General features: G+C 37.0%; 1 protein-coding gene across 1 annotated transcript in view; it reads right to left on the reverse strand.

Annotated features, from left to right (window-relative positions):
- RIF1 (replication timing regulatory factor 1) overlaps positions 1-20,971 on the reverse strand; it is a 62,937-nt gene that overhangs the window by 1,421 nt on the left and 40,545 nt on the right. Inside the window, 16 exon segments of the mRNA XM_017866070.1 lie at positions 774-882; positions 3,206-3,359; positions 4,642-4,757; positions 4,847-4,924; positions 5,249-5,395; positions 7,265-10,113; positions 10,116-10,494; positions 10,894-10,948; positions 11,034-11,114; positions 12,131-12,282; positions 13,404-13,458; positions 13,460-13,521; positions 14,253-14,352; positions 15,639-15,841; positions 16,954-16,996; positions 18,433-18,697. Coding sequence (XP_017721559.1) covers positions 774-882; positions 3,206-3,359; positions 4,642-4,757; positions 4,847-4,924; positions 5,249-5,395; positions 7,265-10,113; positions 10,116-10,494; positions 10,894-10,948; positions 11,034-11,114; positions 12,131-12,282; positions 13,404-13,458; positions 13,460-13,521; positions 14,253-14,352; positions 15,639-15,841; positions 16,954-16,996; positions 18,433-18,697 — 4,848 coding nt within the window.

Below are 20,971 nucleotides of genomic sequence, written 5' to 3' on the forward strand. Positions count from 1 at the left end.
AGTGAAAAAAAGCACAATTAAATCTATACCAGACAAAAACTAAATTATTTACATGATCTTTTAAGTTAGTCCAAGTGCCTAGGTTTCAAATTGAGAGCAGGCTTAAGTACCTCACTCTTCATGAGGACAAATGGACAAAAAAAAAATCTACCATAGCTGCTGCTTATTATTATTATTATTATTATTATTATTATTATTATTATTATGAGATGGAGCCTCATTCTGTTGCCCAGGCTGGAGTGCAATGGCGTAATCTCCCGCCTCAGCCTCCCAAGTAGCTGTAATTACTGGCGTGCACTACCACACTAATTTTTGTATTTTTAGGAGGGACGGGGTTTCATCATGTTGCTGAGGGTGGTCTCGAACCCCTGACCTCAAGCGATCCACCCACCTTGGCCTCCCAAAGTGCTGGGATTACAGGCATGAGCCACCATGCCCAGCCTACCACAGTTTATTATTCTGTGACTATGCTCATAGATTATTCTGTGCTATTAAAGAAATTTTAAAATGGGCAGACTACTTCATTTATTAATATGACTAGAAGACAAAGTATATAGTTTATATCCTTGAGACCTTGATGGAGAAGTTGACAAGAAAAACAAGTAGACACATTTGATGTCCATTCGTTTCGTTTTTCATATACTTCACATTAAACATAAAATAATTGTTGAAATAATAAGGCATGGTCAAATTAGACTAAAACTGAAAACAAAATATTTCAAGAAAGTCAGCTGATCTTCTAAATAAAATTATCCCACTTTGCTAAAATATACCTGAGGCAAGTCTTTCTTCATCAGGTGACAAAGATTTATTTTCTATTCCATTTACTGTTTTTTCAGAAATATCAAAAACTGGAATCTCTTCTAGTCCACGAGTCTTCACCTTGTTTACACAGTTGGAGCAGAAAAAAGGCAAAACAAAACCAAAAACAAAAACAAATTAAAATTTACTTTTAATAGGAGTAATAGTACAAACACTGGAAAACACATTGTATAGAACCTATGTTCTACCTCCCATCACAATTAAGAGCTAATACTGCTAAGAAAGTAGGTTCTAACTTCACAAAATACAGCATTACAAATTATTTCCTCAAAGAGAGGGTTAGAATTTAACAATATTTCATAATGTTTTTCTCAGGAAATACAGCCATGGCAGCTAAGAAAATTACATTCTATTTCCCAAGTTCAAGAATGTGGTATAAAAAAGTCTATACCAGAGACTTCCAAGCTTAAATAAAATACAGAATTTTTTTTTTTTTAAAAGAACACAATTTTCTGGCTGGGTGCGGTGGCTCACCCCTGTAATCCCAGCACTTTGGGAGGCCGAGGTGGGGAGATCACTTGAGGTCAGGAGTTCCAGACAGCCTAGCCAACATAGTGAAACCCCATCCCTACTAAAAACACAAAAATTAGGGTGCCTGTAATTCCAGCTGCTCAGGAGGCTGAGGCAGGAGAACTGCTTGAGTCCAGGAGGTGGAAGCTGCAGTAGGCCGAGATCACGCCCCCCTGCACTCTGGCCTGGATGACAGAGTGACACTCTGTCTTTGAAAAAAAAAAAAAAATACAACTTTCTTAAGTGTTTCTAGGACTTATGGACCACTGGTTGAGAAAATACTAAGTTCAGTAAGTTAACTTTCTGAAAATAGTCAGTTCAGTAACCACATGACTCAGCAATTCCACTTCCGGGTATATCTACAAGAGAAATGAAATCATCTATCCATATAAAAACTTGTAGACACAGCAGCATTACTCGTAATAGCAAATGGTGGATACAACCCAAATGTCTGTCAACTGGATAAACAAAATGTGGTATATACATATAATGGATATTATTCAACCTCAAAATGGAAACTTTTGAGGATAAACCTTGAAAACATTATGCCAAGTGAAAGAAGCCAGTCACAAAAGATCACAAGTTGTACAACCCCACTTTTATGAAATATCTAGAATAGGCAAATCTATAGAGGAAAAGTAGGCATTGGCTGGGCAGTGGAAATGAGGAGTGATAGCTAATGGGTCAGTGTTTCTTCTTTGGGTGATGAAAAAAGACTCAAAATTAGATCATGGGGAATATTATTTAACTCTGAATATATTAAAAACTAATTGTACACATAGGGTAGGTGAATTTCACACAATGTAAACTGTATCTTAGGAAATTGGTAAAAAAAAACTAATTCTCATAGACTTTCCCAGGACCCACAGAAACTGAATAAGAAAATACTTTAGAAACTAAATCTGTGAGACAGAAAATTACTAGTAGTTTTGGTTCTCTCTTATGAGTAACCGGTTAACAAACGTTTAGAAGATCACAAGTAAGTTAATATAAAATCAAGGACCTTCAAGAATACAGCAAAAGTCTTCAGTGGCTGGCAAACCCCAGGTCTAAGAAATTCTGATTCAGAACACTGCTTACTCTATTTTTCATGTACTCAAAACTTCTGATACAGGTTGAGTATACCTACTCCAAAAATGGAATTTTTTTTGGATGGAATGGAATCCAAAATTTGAAGCTTTTTGAGCACTGACATGATGCCCAAATGCTCTAATGAGTGTTTTGGATTTCCAGATTAGGGATGCTCAACTGTCAAGTAGCTGTATAATGCAAATATCCCAAAATCGAAATAAATCTGAAGTCCAAAACATTTCTGGCCCTAAGCAATTCAGATAAGGAATACTCAATGTATACTGTCAATGGATAGAGGGTCTCTGAATGGGTTTCAGTAGTCTGTGAATCCTTCTGAAATTATACACAAAATATTCTGTATAGTTTTATAGCAGGCAAGAATCTTAGCTTTCATCATCATCTTGAAAAATGCCCAGTGACCCAAAATGTTCATGTGCACAATACTGACAAAAAAGAAAGGGAAGAAAAATAAGTCACAAATGTGGTAGGCATCAAAATCAAAATACTGTGACCTACAAATTTGTGTGGTTTTGGTAGATATTTGGATTTGAACATCTAGGTTTTAGCAGTAGCAGCCATGGAATCAAATACCAAATGGTGGAAATGAAAGAGACAAGGAGATGAACAGAATTCAAAGAGAAAACAATTTAAACATTTATCTGAGGTGCAATACATAAAGACAGTACAAAATAAATGAATCAATTTCCCTGTGCCATTATGAAGTGATCTTTTAACAAACTTCTGTAACTGTACTGCTACGTCATTTATTTATATACATGGTAGCTAACATCTAAGTTTTTACCTGCTGCTCATGATATATTCTGAGAGCCTTTTTTACATTGGACACTTTTGGAGAACGGATAGGAAGAGTTTTTATTTCAGATGCTGTAAGAGTACTCAAATCACCAATAGTTTTTATATTCTTAGCTCTAATGAGTTGTCCCAGGCCTCTTGCCCTAAACAAAACAGAAACAGGAAATTATAATTATACAATTTTACTTATATGCTATTTGCAAGGTTATCCAGTTGAATTTCCCTATTTAAGCTCAATCATAACTGAGTTTTGCCCACAGTGAAGACAGGCACATGTATGTGTAATTTAAAATAAAATTCGAATCTGATGTGTGTGTCTGGTATAAGCAATAGTACTGGAAACTGAATGAGCCTATTGCGTGCCTTGTGCTTTACATACATCTCTTTAATAGATAATTCTTAAGTATGCATAATCGCCTCCCCAACTTTAATCAGAAATGGACTTGGTGGCCGGGCGCGGTGGCTCAAGCCTGTAATCCCAGCACTTTGGGAGGCCGAGACGGGCGGATCACAAGGTCAGGAGATCGAGACCATCCTGGCTAACACGGTGAAACCCTGTCTCTACTAAAATGCAAAAAAATTAGCCGGGCGTGGCGGCGAGCGCTTGTAGTCCCAGCTGCTTGGGAGGCTGAGGCAGGAGAATGGCGTAAACCTGGGAGGCGGAGCTTGCAGTGAGCTGAGATCCAGCCACTGCACTCCAGCCTGGGCGACAGAGCGAGACTCCGCCTCAAAAAAAAAAAAAAAAAAAAAAAAAAAAAAAAAGAAATGGACTTGGTATGTCTGACACATATTATTGAATCATTAAATTCCTCAGAGAATTTTAAGAATACTTCATCTCCTGTTGGAGATTATGCCATGACAGGGCAGCCTGATTAACAGAGAAACTACCTCAAGGCATCACAAACTACCTGAAACAATTCTTTTAATCAAGATAGAGTGAACGATCTACACGCAAGCATTTAAGTTTCCAAGACTTAAAACATCAAGGAAACAAACTTCTAATTAGAAACAAAACAAAACACCTGATCAACAGGTTTTATGTATGTGAGTCTCATGCTTCTTACACATGATGACTTAACAGCTATGTAGTTTTGGTGGTAATCTTTGTAAACTACATCCTACAAAGTAGAAATGATATCCATATTCCTCATAAGGTTTATATTTGGATTATACAAGATAATGGATATAAGGGTTCAATGCAGCACCTGAAATATTATGCATACATCTTACTATATTAAGATAAATGTTTCTCATATTGCCTTATTTGGCCTACCTTCTCAATTGTATTTTTTTTATTTCAAAAATAAAATGTGTGAGAGGAGTACATGCCAATCAATTCTAAACGTGCGAACCAAGCATTCAAACAGTCCTCTTAAATAAAGTGGCATCTTGGAATATAACCAAGAAGCCTAAATAACCACTTACCACATGTTTGATGTAATTTGAGGTAAAATGATGTCAACTGGTGCCACACAGTTCACCAAAGCTGGGTAAACACTTTCTGTTGGGCATGGTATGGACTCTTTGGCCATTTCTGAAATCTTAGAATAAATTTCAGAAGCTGTTACACAGAGGTCAACTGACTGAACATGAAAATATAAAGTGACATGAAAACTAAAGCACTTCTTACTAAACACTTCTTTGAGCTCTTAAATTTAGGGCTACGTGATCCTGGGGACAGAAATCCTTTGGCTGAAGTGGTATTATGCTAGATAGAAGAAAGGAGAGAAAAAAACACTCAGAACCCTAGATGACTATAATTTTACAATTTTTACAACTTAGACTGCAATCATGTCTTTAAAATTTCAAAAAACATAAAAAGAGTAATCTACTACCTATCAATTACTTGCGGGATCATTACTGCCTCTTACCACCTCTTCTCTTCCTTTCTACTTACCGTGTGGTAAACAAAATAATATATTTTAAACCAAGGAAGAAGTTTTCCAAATATGTAGTTCATTCTATGACACATCATGCACATGTAATTCTGTGTCTGTATACGTATACGTACATTTTAAAGCCTATAGCTTACCTTAGATTGTGTAGTAGGAGAAGTTTTAACACTTTTTCCTATAGGAGAACTATTTGAAGAATGGGACCTAACAATAGAGCATCGTCTATCAATGTCATCCGCCAATCCTGCTTGGTATATTGGATCTGCAAAGGAGACACGGCGAACCTGAAAACACAGGTCAGGATTTTACTTAACAAAATTAAAGTTTTTAAAAAATTACACCATACATTTTCATTATGAGGTTACCCAAAAATAGAATGTGGGTTCAGAAAAAAGTCAGCTGCACAGTTCCTAGCAACTGCCTTCACAGATCATATTAACTCAATACCACAATTCATTCTAATTTTCTATATGTTAAACTGTCTCTGCATAATACCAAAGATTGTGAAAAAGGTATAGTAGCCAAAACTGAACAAAGCCACATGTGGCAGTTAGAAATGTATGATCTGGATTCTATTAAGTTTATGGGATTACCAGATGAGAAAGAAGACTGATGTAAAAAGAGAAATAGGCCAGGTGCAGTGGCTCACGCCTGTAATCCCAGCACTTTGGGAGGCCAAGACAAGCGGATCACGAGGTCAGGAGTCCAAGATCAGCCTGACCAACATGGTGAAACCTTATCTCTACTAAAAATACAAAAATTAGCCGGGCTTAGTGGTGCATGCCTGTAATCCCAGCTAATCAAGAGGCTGAGGCAGGAGAATCCCTTGAACACGGGAGGCGGAGGCGGAGGCTGCAGTGAGCCAAGACCGTGCTACTGCACTACAGCCTGGGCGACAGAGTGAGACTCCATCTCAAAAAACAAACAAGCAAGCAACAAAACAAAACAAAAAACTTAATCTCTAGATTCTCAACAGAAGAATTTTCAGTGGATCTTGCAAAGTTTATACACCATATGAATAACAGATTTTGAAGAAACTTTTTTTTTTTTTGAGACAGAGTCTTGCTCTGTCGCCAGGCTGGAGCACAGTGGCACAATCTCAGCTCACTGCAACCTCTGCGTCCTGTGTTGAAGCAATTCTCCTGCCTCAGCCTCTCAAGTAGCTGGAACTACAGCTGTGCGCCACCACGCCCAACTAATTTTTCTATTTTTAGTAGAGTCAAGGTTTCTCCATGTTGGTCAGGCTGGTCCTGAACTCCCGACCCTCAGGTGATCCACCCGTCTTGGCCTCCCAAATCCCACGCCTGGGATTCCAGGTGTGAGCCACTTAGCCCGGCCAAAGGAACATTTTCAAAGTATGTTCGTTGAAGGCAAAAAGCCAGGTGTCATGTCTATATATGCATGCTTGTATATATAAAATGTATTCTATAATGAATAGTAGGTTCAAGTTCAAAATTAAGGAATGCCAACATCATACCTTTACAGTACATCTATTTTGTTAAGTAGAAGACAAGTTGAGTTATGTAAATACATTTAACTTATCCTATTTTTTAATTCATTCATTCAACAAACTATGTGAAAGGCACAGGGCCTGAAGCTAAAGCAGATATATATATAATCCAACTTTTCTAAAGTAAAAGATCTATAATTTAGCTGAGGAAATGTGGATAGAAATAACTATAAAAAAGATCACATCTACAAGCTGATGACGGCACATGAGACTTTTTAATTAGATATGGTCTGGAACATATATGTAAAATGTAAAACAGCATAATGTTCCAACACACGACAACTGCTAAATCTGCTTTATCAATGGCAGTGTTGCCTGCATTCTTAAATCTGTTTCCTCATATTATGGTATTGGGAGCTGAAAAGATGTTAGGAGCCTTATCAATTTCGCCAAAAGTGAACAATGTGCAAAGCTGCATAAAGATCTTTAGTGTTGTAAAATGAAAGACTTATCTAAAAAGCCTCAGTCTCCTTTTTTCAAAACCTTTTCTTCTACCTACCTTCTCCCCAGCAACCATTATGGTAAATAATCAAATGAGTGGCCATATAATAGTAATATTTTGTCATTCACCAGAGGTCACTGTATGGCCAAAATATCCCAACCAAATACTGGGTTCCTTAATATTCAGCCTCATTCTCCTTACCTTGTTAACAGGTGATGAGATTTCATCTTCTTGGGATCTTTTTAGTCCTCTCTTTAAAATGCTCGTAGATGGAGAAGCCAAAGGAGACCAGACACAGCGTGTCTGCATGCCACTAGGACTGTCATTTGCTGACACAAGTGAAGGATCAAGTTCCCTTAGTTTTTGAGGAGATGCATTATTGTCTTCTGTTATTAGTTCAGAGATAGCTGTTCCAGATGTCAGAGACTGTGATGGTTCCTCCACTTTCTCTGAAGTATGGTGATCTTCCTGTAAAATATCACTTTCCATTACCATTTGATTGCTATCTAATTTTTCTTCAGATTTACTACATTCAGTATTTGTTTCAGTTTTATTAGCATCAGTGAGTCCTTCTTCGGTGCTCATTTCAACTGTGTCACGAACAAAGTTTTCCACTTCTGCAGTCAACATTTTTGTTTCAGCTTCATCAGGCTTTGAAGTTTTGGTATTTATGCCCTCATTCTCTGTTTCACCATCATGGCCAGTTTCAGCCTTCACCTCGCCAATCTTCATTTCTTCATCATTTTTCATTTCTGTATTTGTTTCTTCAGATGAGTGTGGATCAGATACATCATTTCCTCCATCTAGTTCCCCAGCTGCTGTTTGTTCAGAAATCTCAGTTTGAGCATTCAATTTTACAGGTGTAGTATTATCAGGAAGACTAATATCTGAATTAAATTCCTCAGTTGCTACTTCTTTAGCATTCAGTTTAGCTATGTCTGGTTCAGAGTCATCATTTCTTTTATTTTCTATTGCTGCTTCTTCAGAAATACCAGTTTTGGTTGTCTCTTGTTCATGGAAGCTAGCTTCATTTCCTACATCCAATTCCATCGTTTCTACTTTCTCTAGATTAGATTCTGTTACTTTACATGCATTTCCTTCAACAGTAACATTCTCTAGACTCATTTCCATTTTGGGGGTTTCTTCTGGTTTTTCTTCTTTTGTCTCCAAAGATTCCTGTGAAACATTTTTCGAGTCACCTAAACATGGGCCAACAGTTTTAAAATTTTCATTAGGTGACTCTTGGCTTTCAAGAGACATTGCTTCACTAGAATCCATATCACAAGTTTCCTCTCCAAAGTTTACTATTCCAGAAGGAAGAGATTCTTGCATAGTGTTTTCTTTTGATTTGGTTTCAGAAATAATTAATGAATCATTAATAGTATCATTATCCTCTTTGAGACCCAAATGAAAATTCACACTATGATGTTCATCTAAAAATTGTCCTTCAGAACATGGATTAGCTTGAGAAGTTTCTGATGTGCTTACAGGTGCTTGCACATCTGCCTTTTTTGTTTCACTAATCTCTACATCATTATTTTCTGTATTCTTTAACCCAACGAGTGACTTTTCCTGAGGTTGTGATTTTTCCCCACAGCAATCACAACCTTTAGATCTCCTCACTCTCCTACTTCTCTTGTGTTGGCATTCAAGTGTTTGAAACGTTTTTTCTGAAAGCGAAGAAACATCTGATGTCCCGATTTTTGAGGATTCTCCCAAACTACAATTATCAAAAGAGTCTCGCTTATGTAATCTCTTAATGGCATTTCTAGTCCTTAGATTTGATTCTGGCACAGGTAGACTTGTAAAGGAATATTCTGCATATTTGCTAGTTTCATTTTTTTCCTCACATGGATTTGGTAAATCATCAGGAACTTGCAATATTTCTGAAGTTACTGTAGAATCCTGACATATTACAGTACTACTTTCATCTTGTTTTTCACAAATCTGAGGTTTTATGTTTACGTCTTCTTGGGAACTTGCTTTATAATCATGTGACTGATTTTCAGCTTTTATACATTCCTGTTTCACCACTTTCTCTTCTTGATCCTGAATGTCAACACTTTCGTTGCTTTTGTTTTTCCATTTTCCAGATCTCTTCTTCCTAGAACCTTCTTCTTTTGCCTCCGAACTATCAGATTCTGAGTTTTCAATGCTAGAAAGCAAACCCTGAGATGCTCTTCTTGTTTGATACCGTGTTCGGCCTCTGACTAGTTTCTCAGAGGACTTATCTATAACATCCTGGGTACCATCCCCCTCAGACTTAATGTTATCAGGGTCTGACTTTTTTTTATTTTGTTCAGTTTCTGCATTAGCACTGGTTTCCCCAAGAGTCTTCTCATGTAAATTATTTCCTTTCTCAATTAAATTCTCAGGTACAGTTTGTTCAGAAATCAGTTTTTGTTTAGGTAAAACATCATCTTTTATATGCAACGGACTCTTCTGAAGAGGTTTTTCTTCTTCCTTACGTCGTTCCTTTTTTTGATGATTATTTTCTTTATCTTGGCTTTCAGTGGTAGACTCTACTACTTCTGAACGTCGCCTTGACGACCGTCTAAGGGTTTTCTGATTTGGAGTTATCAGAACCAGACTATCCTCATTTACCAATTGATCTGTTGATATTACTACTGGGGGTGTATTTTCTTTGGATTCCAAATTAATTTCTACAGTTTTCTCCTCAACAGTATTAGTTTCCAGTAATACAGCATTTTCCATTGTTGCTGCTTTAAGCTTTGTATTGTCATGCTCCATTATAGACTCAGAAGGATGAACCTGATTATCTGACACACATTCTGTTTGATTAAGCAAACCAGATGGGTTATTTTCTAAGACTACCATGCTTTCAGTAGATTCCTCAGTATTTTTCTCCTGCTCAGATCTTACTAAGGGCTTAGACTTTTTATTCCCTGTTTGTTCAGCTTTACCAGCTCTCCGGCTTGATCTCTTAGTTCCATTCACTATTTTTTCAGAATCAGATTTTGAAAAATTCCCTTCTTTTTGCTTTGCTTTTGGTAGAAAATCTGTTTTAATCATGGTTTCCTGGTTATTTTCACTGTAACAGTTGATGAAATATTATTCAACGGGGATGGACTAAAAGGTCTATTTTCTGAACCATCAAACTTCTCCAAAGTAATAAAGGTTTGCCTCCGACTTGTAGGGCATGGGGGAGTTCCAGAAACAGTGGCATTAGAAACTGAACTATTGCTGACAACGAAAGAATTTTCTGTACTAGATGCACATTCAGTTGATGTTTTCTTTGATGAAATTAAAGCTTTTTTCCTGTCATCATTACTGTTCGACATTTCTGGACTGGTTTTGCCAAGAGAACCACACTCGTTATTTGAAAGGGAGGCCTTTGCAAGATGTTCATCCATACCACGGTCTTCTGTGACATCTTGAGGAATGACAATGTCACTGTCCATTTGCTCCTCCTGCACAGAAATATATATATATATACACACACACAGATTAATAGCTGGCAAACGAGTCTGACTTTCTGGGAAAACTTTAGTTTAAAACTTCAGTAACCCAAAGATAACTATTCCAAAGTTAGTGGTAGATACCTAATAGTTTGTGTTCCTAATAGTAAACATTCAAGAAAAGCCAAGTACATTTATTTTACACACACACACACACACACACGCACACTGACTAGTGTCTGCTGATATTCTGCTAGTATCTGAATGGGAGTTAACAGGAAATCATACAATAAATCTACAATAAATCTTAAAATTAATAAATGGAAGACCTACAGACATTTCAGCAGTTTAACAGACTGTATAATAGAACGGTAATTCTAAAAAGCCCAAAATATGAAATGTCAAACATACCGTAATCATCATCTTAGAATCTTCCTTTGGTTTTCTGGTTAAAGTAGGAATTTCCCTGAAATAAATATAAGAACATTGCTTTTATAATTATTTGACAATGAATAAAACAGATATAAAAGTTGGATGGCTTCTGTACTTACATAGACTCTTCCTGACTATATTGAGTAAATAAGGTATCCTGGGAAACATCCAGATTATTATACATGGCAGGAATATCACACCTGAAAAAAACTGTATATAAGTAACTTCAAAAAACGGATGATATCCTGACAATTAGCAATTAAACTTATGGCCAGGGACAGTGGCTCACGCCTGTAATCCCAGCACTTTGGAAGGTTGAGGTGGGCAAGCTGCTTGAGCTCAGGAGTTCAAGACCAGCATGGGCAACATGGCGAAATCCTATCTCTACAAAAAATAAAAAATTAGCTGGGCATGATGGCATGCATCTGTAGTCCCAGCTACTTGGGAGGTTGATGTGGAAGGATCACTTAAGCCTGGGAGGCAGAGACTGCAGTGAGCAGAGATCATACCACTGCACTCCAGCCTGGGTAACAGAAAGAGACTCTGTCTCAAAAAAAAAAAAATACAACACAAAAAGAAAAGAAACTTACAATTCTAGTAAATTGTTATAAAATCATAACCTAAATGTGTATTTCCCAGATATTCCATCAAACTGTCTTCCCCTCCCAATCTATCTCAGAGAAGAAATTCAGTTTATAAATATTTGGTACATTACTAGGTTAGCTTTATACATTATGAAATGCATTTATGTACAGTATAACTTTTGGCATTAAAATTTAGTATATGTGGCCGGGTGCGGTGTCTCACGCCTGTAATCCCAGAACTTTTGGAGGCCGAGGTGGACGGATCACAAGTTCAGGAGATCGAGACCATCCTGGCTAACATGGTAAAACCTCGTCTCTACACCATCCTGGCTAACATGGTAAAACCCCGTCTCTACTAAAAATACAAAAAAATTAGCCGGGCATGGTAGCACGTGCCTGTGGTACCAGCTACTTGGGAGGCTGAGGCAGGAGAATGGCGTGAACCCAGGAGGCAAAGCTCACAGTGAGCCGAGATCGTGCCACTGCACTCCAGCCTGGGCGACAGAGCAAAACTCTATCTCCAAAAAAAATTAGTACGCGTATTTTAGCTCTAAACACAAAGTTATAGTTTTCTTGCATGAAATATAAGCCTGAATACCAAATACCCAACTCAAGATATAAGGCCTACAAACCGCTTTGTTTTGAGAACTTCTTTTTGGTGCTCAGTTAATATTCTTTCCTTTCCATCTTTTCCTTGTGGAGGTATAAACACAAAGTCAGTAGACTTTTCCTCTTCCAAAAGAATTTCATTCTTTACTTTCAAAGATGAAGATTCAAGTTTCAGCTGCAGATTGGAAAAAATAAGCAAAAGTACATTTTAGTTTCCAAATTATTTTCCAATATTTCTATCACTCTCTTCTAATGATGACACCATTTTTCAATAGTGATTACGAAGTTCATGATACTCATGATCAATAACAAATCAGTACAATGTTCCCCACTTTCTTTCTGCATCTAATAAATACTGAGAAAGCAGAAAATATTAAATCTCTTTACAAAGTAGGCAAGTCTGTGCTTAACTACAAAGTATGGACAAAACCGTCTGTCAGGCCAGCATATGGAAATGAACTGATTTGGAGGGAGGAGAGTATATTTGTAGCTCTCAAGTTAAGGCAGGACTTAGTCAAGTGAAAGTCATCAATACAATATGCCCTACATGCAATTAACTTTGGTACTACAATGTTATCCTAATAAATGTTCATTGGAACCATTGCTTTAATTCTACTTATAGCTGCTACAAGAATGTGGCAGAGGTATTCTTTAAAAATAACACTTTTCTTTCATTTCACCAGGGCCATGGTCTCAAGATTCTAGAATAACCTTTACTGGAGGTCATGGAAGAGAGAACTGTTGTCTAAAAGTCAGTTAACTGGCAACTAGCATGATACTTAGTTCAGATTTGAGCTTAACATAGGTGTCTTATCTAGGCATTATTTATTTCTAATCAAAATATTAAGTTCTAAAATAACAATAATCCTAAACAAAAGTTCTAAAATATTTTCCTCTTCTGCTACCTATGTTAGTCATTCATAACTGTCTCATTCCATCTCGAGGGGGCTGCTGCCTGGAATAACTACATGTAACAGTTGCTAAGCATTACATAGAAACTTACCTTTCCTAATCAGGAATCATCACCCAAGGCTTCCAGGTCACCATGCTATCCTGGCATTGCTAAGCATTACACAGAAACTTTATCTTTCCTAACCAGGAATCATCACCTAAGGCTTCTATCCTGGCAGTCTTGCTATCCTGGCAGTCTTTCTAGACCAAATGCTCTCAATTCCCCTGCAATCCCAACCTTTATTTAGTCTTTTACAGTTTTTCCACCCAATTTTCAAAGTTGTATGTAAGTTACCATATACTTTATCTTTAAAAATTTGATTAAATATACTTTTGAAAACATACTTTGGCTGCTGGTTTCGTATTTTCTTTTTTATTCTTTGTTTGTGCCAAAATGAATCTCTTTTCCATTTGATTTTCTCTCCATGCCACTTATCTTCACATTTAATTGTGAATTTTCTGTCTGTTTTAATAAAACGAAACAATTTCATTAAACACAACAGTAATATTTAGCTTTTCCTTTTCACGTTTTAAAATTCCTGCCCAATAAATAGTAATTGCAAATAATGTCAAAATTTTCTAATTATTCAATCCTATAAAAAAATCGAAGAAAGGAAAGTCACTAATTCAATAATAGCAAATGGCTTTGGTGTCTCTTTTATACTAGCTGTTTAATACCACTCAATTTTACGAATTCTGAAAATGAGACATATCACATAAATACATAAAGTGAATTAAATTACTAGATTCAAACACTCTACCTGTAACTGAAAATATTTCTAAGAGAATATTCAAAGCCATAGAACTTTAAACATTAAACAACTGAGGGTTAATAAAGCATGTATGATAGAGCATATTTCCCCTCAACAGAATTTTACAGACGAAAATACCACTGAACTCTTTAACAAGTCTAAATTGTTAGTTATCTGGCAGAAAATTTTTACTTCAGCCAAAACTAAATGCGATACTTACTTGGCTATAACAGTTACAAATGATTAATGACAAGAATTAGAGATTATTTACATGAGAATCTCTAGTGAAAAATCACAAAAGTAATTTTAGGCCACACAACTGACAAAATGGAAAAAGCCTATGTTACAAACCTCTTTTCTGTTCAGGTTCTACTTATTTATAACTTTCAACAAATAACTTAAATGTTCAAAAACAAATGAACAATAAAACCCCCCAACTTACTCCATCAGAATATGGTCCACTGGATTCCTCCATCATTTCAACAGTTTCCAAACCAGGCAACAGGAGCAGAAATTTTTGTTTGGCTTGCGTTAGTACTGGTCTTTAAGAAAGTACATAAAATATACATCTTAAGTCAAGTAGTACTGGTGAACACTGATGATCTGTTAATAACAGCACTTTAATTTTTAGAGCAGCAAAATACATCTTCATTTTTAAATAAAGACTGTTCCTTACTATGCATATATAAAACTGGGAGAAATTAGGCAATTTTTGTATTTTTCCCTGTAGTTTTCTGAATTTCCAAATTTTTATCATGGAAAATTCCAATAAGAAGTAGAATATTATATAAAGTATTCATGTCTAGCTTTAATAATTGTCCAGGCAGGGCATGGTAGCTCACGCCTGTAATCCCGGCACTTTGGTGGGAGGCCGAGGTGGGCGGATCATGAGGTCAGGAAACCGAGACCATCCTGGCTAACACAGTGAAACCTTGTCTCTACTAGAAACACAAAAAATTAGCCAGGCATGGTGGCACACATCTGTAGTTCCAGCTACTCAGGAGGCTGAGGCAGGAGAATCACCTGAACCTGGGAGGCGGAGATTGCAGTGAGCCGAGATTGTGCCACTGCACTCCAGCCTGGGCAACAGCGTGAGACTCTATCTCCAAAAAAAAAAAAAAATGTCTAGGCCAATGATAATTATTTTTGATGCAGCGTGGATTAGTTCTTTTGTTAACCCCACTGTCTTGGGGAATGATACCAGCTGGGTAACTGAGTTCTTGACTGAAACATGGAGGCTTGACTGCTTTTTTTCTCATTCCTATGAAGATTNTCACGCCTGTAATCCCGGCACTTTGGTGGGAGGCCGAGGTGGGCGGATCATGAGGTCAGGAAACCGAGACCATCCTGGCTAACACAGTGAAACCTTGTCTCTACTAGAAACACAAAAAATTAGCCAGGCATGGTGGCACACATCTGTAGTTCCAGCTACTCAGGAGGCTGAGGCAGGAGAATCACCTGAACCTGGGAGGCGGAGATTGCAGTGAGCCGAGATTGTGCCACTGCACTCCAGCCTGGGCAACAGCGTGAGACTCTATCTCCAAAAAAAAAAAAAAAAAAAAAAGTTGTCCATTTCCTGTCCTCCTTGTCTCTTTTATTAAAGATAATTTAAACTGCTTTTCTTGGTTCCTGAAATCAAGGTTATTCTAAGCACCTACGAAAAGGTGAAATAATATTTAATAATTATTGTGTATTCCAAATGTAATATTTCAACTAAGGAATCCTCTGTAACAATACCCCATAAGAAAAGAGTAATTTAAACCAAAATATCAATTTACATGATCACAACAGAATAGTTAGTTGTATGTAAGTTTTGTTGTTAGCATACTTTAACTCTTCAGGATAAACCAACAGCGTCACTTTAGCAAATGTGGCATTCCAGAACTGAGCACTCTGTTTTCGAATCTGTTTATTCTTGTGCAGAAATATTATGCATAATAGTGGGGAGAGTTGTTCAAGAAGTTCACTGTCATAAGTTCCGGTGTAGTTGAATTGTAGGCAAGCAATAATTTCTCCCAGTAGCTTTTCTAACTAGGAAAAAGGAAAAAATAAAAGCAAAAAATATACTAAACATTAACTCACAGAATATGTGTTGCTATTTCAATTTTTAAAATTAAGATAATTTCAAGCTAACCCCCACTGTTGCCTTAAATATATATCACTCTTTATAACTTGACAAATTATCAGGTTAATTTGCTTTGGTTATTAATATCACAGTTCAATTTTGAACTTATTTTCTATTAACAAAAGAAATTATGTTTTTGTAATAATTATAACAAGACAAATAGTTGCCTACATACGTTCACCTAGAAAACTTTGGGTCCAATCGCCATCATATATAAAGGGATAAGCTAAGAGTTGATTAACTAGGCTGGGCTCAGTGGTTCATGCCTGTAATCCCAGCACTTTGGGAGGCCAAAGCAGGTAGATTGCTTAAGCTCAGGAGTTTGAGACCAGCCTGGACAACATGGCAAAACCCTGCCTCTAAAAAAATACAAAAATTAGCCAGGAGTAGTGGTGTATGCCTGTAGTCCTAGCTACTTGGTAGGCTATGGTGGGAGAATCACCTTGAGCCCAGGAGGGCAGGGGTGTGGTAAGCCATGATCATGATACTGCACTCCCACCTGGGTGGGATTTTGTCTCCAAAAAAAGAAAAAACAAAACAAAACAAAAAAAACACCTGTAAATGTGTTCATATAGTGTTATTAAATGTCCATTAAAAATGAAGAACAGGCCAAGCATGGTGGCTCACACCTATAATCTCAGCACTTCGGGAAGCCGAGGCAGGCAGATCACTTGAGGTCAGGAGTTCGAGACAAGCCTGCCCAAAATGGTGAAACCCTGTCTCTACTAAATATACAAAAAATTAGTTGGGCTTGGTAGCATGTGCCTATAGTCCCAGCTACTCAGGAGGCTGAGGTGGCAGAATCACTTGATCCCAGGAGTTGGAGGCAGCAGTGAGCCAGGATCCTGCCACTGCACTCCAGCTTGAGTGACAAGAGTGAAACTCTGTCTCCAGGAAGGAAAAAAAAAGAAAGAATAACCCCTTTAAAAATCAGCAGAATTATGTTTAAGAAAATTATCTAAACCCTATCATTTTCTCATCATGAAAGTATGGTGTATGGACAATTGTCTATTTTTACCTTGTTGTTCAGACAACTATATACTTTAGGAACTTCATCAAGCCTAGGAAGGAAAACACATAAAATAGAATACCATTTATATTTCTGCAAGTTAACACTGTACTATCTATCAAGCTAATCCTAAGAAAAAGGTAATAAAGACATAATAAATATAAATTGATGATATAAAAAGGTGCCCAAAGACTTCACAAGTAAAAAAAACTCAAATGCTAAATATTAAGCATAAAACCATCCCATCTTTGAAAAATGAATCACAGAAAATATCTACAATAAGCCTCAAAGTAATAATCATATTAACTGCTTGTTTCTATACATTTCTTTTAGGCATTATTTTAATGTAATATAGACTTAAAGATTTGCAAAGAAAAGTTCATGGATTTGGGGTTGTACTTTATAAAATCTGTTCCAAAACATTATCTGTTGATTTATGAAAGATAAACTGTCTTATGATTGAACCACACAAGCTTACTGTAAAGAATATTGATGAATCCTTTCAAAATGCTTGTACAAGTTTGTTACTGGGGCTTTTTTTTTTTCCTTCAGGTTTTAAGGCACTGCTTGCTTCGATTCAAATAAAGGGTGATGAAAAACTAATTCAGTTTTTTGGAGAGCAATTCAGAAACATAACTGTGTATGCCCTTTGAACTAACATTTTTACTAATTTTCTACAGAAATAGTGGCAAATGTGGGCAATGATTTACGTATAATGTTCAACTGTTATGAGGGAAAACACTAGAAAAACATGTATGTCCACCAGTCAGAAATTGGGTAAAAAGTTTAACAGAATCACATGTAGACATTTTTAAAAATGAGATTTTCGTGTATATGGTACAGAGATAGCCATCCCTCAGTATCCATAGGGGATTAGCTGGCTGTGGTGGTGGCTAATTCCAGGACCACCCTCCTGCCTGGATGCTCAACACCCTAATATAAAACAAGTTGTGTTTGCATGTAACCTAAACACATCCTCCCAGGTTTTCAATCATCTCTAGATTCCTTATACTATCTAACACAATGTAAATAATTGTCATATTGTATTTATTTGCATTATATTTCTTTTTAATTTTTCCAAATATTTTCGATCCAGGGTTGAATCCATGAATGCAGAACCCATGGATACAAACAGCCAACTGTATTAGGTGCATACCACATAATTAATTGCAAAACAGCATGTCAAGTAGGCTTTCCTATCTATCATGCATTTAATAGGTATGCTTGTTTGCATAAACAATTCTGAAAAGATAAGCACTGAAAAGGAAAGGGAAAGGAAAGTAACAGGCAAAACAGAAAGACTTCCAATTTCTCTTTCATATTTCTATACTACTTGAACTCTCTTTTTAACAAAATTGTAGTTTGTTACCCTCTCCACAAAATTGTCAAGACTACCATCTACAACACAGCTGATTAAAAAGTAAAAGTTGCGACCTATATTTAAATTGTATACATTTAATTCAAAGCTACTTAGCCCAAAATACTTACTTTGAGTTTTCATAAAACAATGCCAGAGGTCTTGTTAAAGTTGCAAATATTTTTCGGATCATAGAAGGCAAAGAAATATGTACAAGTACACTGGAAATAATGCTGGTGATTGAATCGCCAATAGTGAAGAGGGTATCGGAATGTGCTTCCTTGAAGCTCAGAGTGTGGAAAGAATAGATCACTTTCACAATAAGTTTAAATAAAGAAGTCAATTTCCCTAGGGGCTCATTCTTCTTTTTGGACCAGTCTGAAGGTCTCTGTGGTGCTAAAACAAAATTGAATTAAAACTCAAGTAAATTGAAAATAGGGTCACTGTCCACTTTTACAATGTATAGCTCACATTTAAATGGTAGATACATCAGCTGGGCACGGTGGCTCACGTCTGTAATCCTAGCACTTTGGGAGGCCGAGGCGGGCGGATCACAAGGTCAGGAGATCGAGACCATCCTAGCTAACACGGTGAAACCCTATCTCTACTAAAAATACAAAAAAAGTTAGCCGGGCATGGTGGCGGGCGCCTACAGTCCCGGCTACGCCTACAGTCCCGGCTACTCGGGAGGCTGAGGCAGGAGAATGGCATGAACCTGGAGGCGGAGCTTACAGTGAGCTGAGATCGCGCTACTGCACTCCAGCCTGGGCGACAGAGCGAGACTCTATCTCAAAAACAAAAACAAACAAAATTAGATACATCAAATACATGTCCGTTTGTTGACTAACACCCCAAACAAATCATAACATAATGTACCATTAATGGATAAGTATCACTAGAACATTATCTTTACAAATGAGAATGGGAGACCAAAACTACTTGGCGGATCATGAATATGAATTTCAGAAAAACAAGTCCATTTTTTCTTAGGAATTATAAAATGCATCTCAAACTTTTATTTTACATTTCATAAAATTTCAACAACTAATATGCAAGAAAGTACTCAATTATGTAAGACAGGTTCCAAATTTAAATTTTAAAAGTTAGTTTTAAAAACAAAAAATTTCCACCAAGAATGACGGACCATTTCCTTGCTCATCTATAGTACATTGATCCCTACAAATAACATTGAACAAGTCAGAGATGCAAAGCCAAGAAAGAATGCAGTAAGTCTACTGCCTGTTTCCTAGATTTAAAGAAAAATATTTGTCCTAAAAGTACTGTCTGTCCTTTTTAAGCTCCGCCTCCCGGGTTTACGCCATTCTCCTGCCTCAGCCTCCCAAGTAGCTGGGACTACAGGCGCCCGCCACCTCGCCCGGCTAGTTTTTTTGTATTTTTTAGTAGAGACGGGGTTTCACCATGTTAGCCAGCATGGTCTCGATCTCCTGACCTCGTGATCCGCCCGTCTGAAAGTACTGTCTTTCTTTTGTACCTTTAATCCCTCTATAAACATCTACCTAGAAGAATAAACCCACATAGCTCTTGCCCAAAAAATATACCCGTTCCAAAATTACTTGTTTCTCTCAATCAAACCGTTCTTTTAAGGAACAAGATCTCAAATTTAACAGAAAATGAATGCTTCTAAATTAAAATTAATCTCATATGGTAACATGAAAAACAAATGTTGCTACTAAAAGGAAGTTATCTTTCTCCTTGGAATCAATTTCTCAGACATTAATGTACACTGAAAAACTATATCCAGATATCCCCTGACAGAATGTTGAGGTGAGGTGACAGCCATATGTCAGGAGACTGGTTACATACAAGTGAATGATCAAGTTGTAAATACATTGAGGGTAACAAAAACCAGGTTTCTCACTATTAGAGACAATAGAGACAAATACAGAAAGAGGAATGAATAGCATAATGCATGTTATATTAGATGGTAAATGAAAGTGTATCTAGAGAAACAATTGTGCCACAGTAAGTAGTAATTAACCTTGCAGTGGAAAACCTGGCAGATGCCATCCTCAAACAAACAGGAAGTGTTAACATCACCAGTAATGGGAAAATAATAAATTGAAAAAGAACTACAGCATTATTTCTGTAGCACTCCAGTAAAGAAATGAATGGACCCTGAGTCTAATCTTAAAGAAATATGATAATCCCAGATTGAAAGACTCTAAGAAAGTAAAATTGCCTTTTTTTTTTTTTTTTTTTTTTTTTTTTGAGACAGAGTGTAGCTCTGTTGCCTAGGCTGGAGTGCAGTGGCATGATCTCAGTTCACTGTAACCTCTGCCTCCTGGGTTCAGGAGATTCTCCTGCCTCAGACTCCCAAGTAGCTGGGACTACAGGTGCGCACCATGCCTCACTCATTTTTGTATTTTTAGTAGAGACAGGTTGCCGCCCTGTTGACCAGGCTGGTCTAGAACTCCTGACCTCAAGTGATCCACCCACCTTGGCCTCTCAAAGTACTGGGATTACAGGCGTGAGCCACTGCACCCGGCCTAAAGTTCCTTTTTGAAGGACACAAAAGACAAGACTGAGGAACTGTTCCAGGTTGTCAACTTGCCTAAAACTATACCTTCAAATGGTTTGGGGGGGAAAAAGAATAAAATGTATATTCTGGGGGGAGGGCAGAGCAGATAAGATAAATGCAATAAACCGTTA

This window comes from Rhinopithecus bieti, unplaced genomic scaffold, assembly GCF_001698545.2.
Source record: "Rhinopithecus bieti isolate Rb0 unplaced genomic scaffold, ASM169854v2 scaffold_81617, whole genome shotgun sequence".
Taxonomy (NCBI): Eukaryota; Metazoa; Chordata; class Mammalia; order Primates; family Cercopithecidae; genus Rhinopithecus; species Rhinopithecus bieti.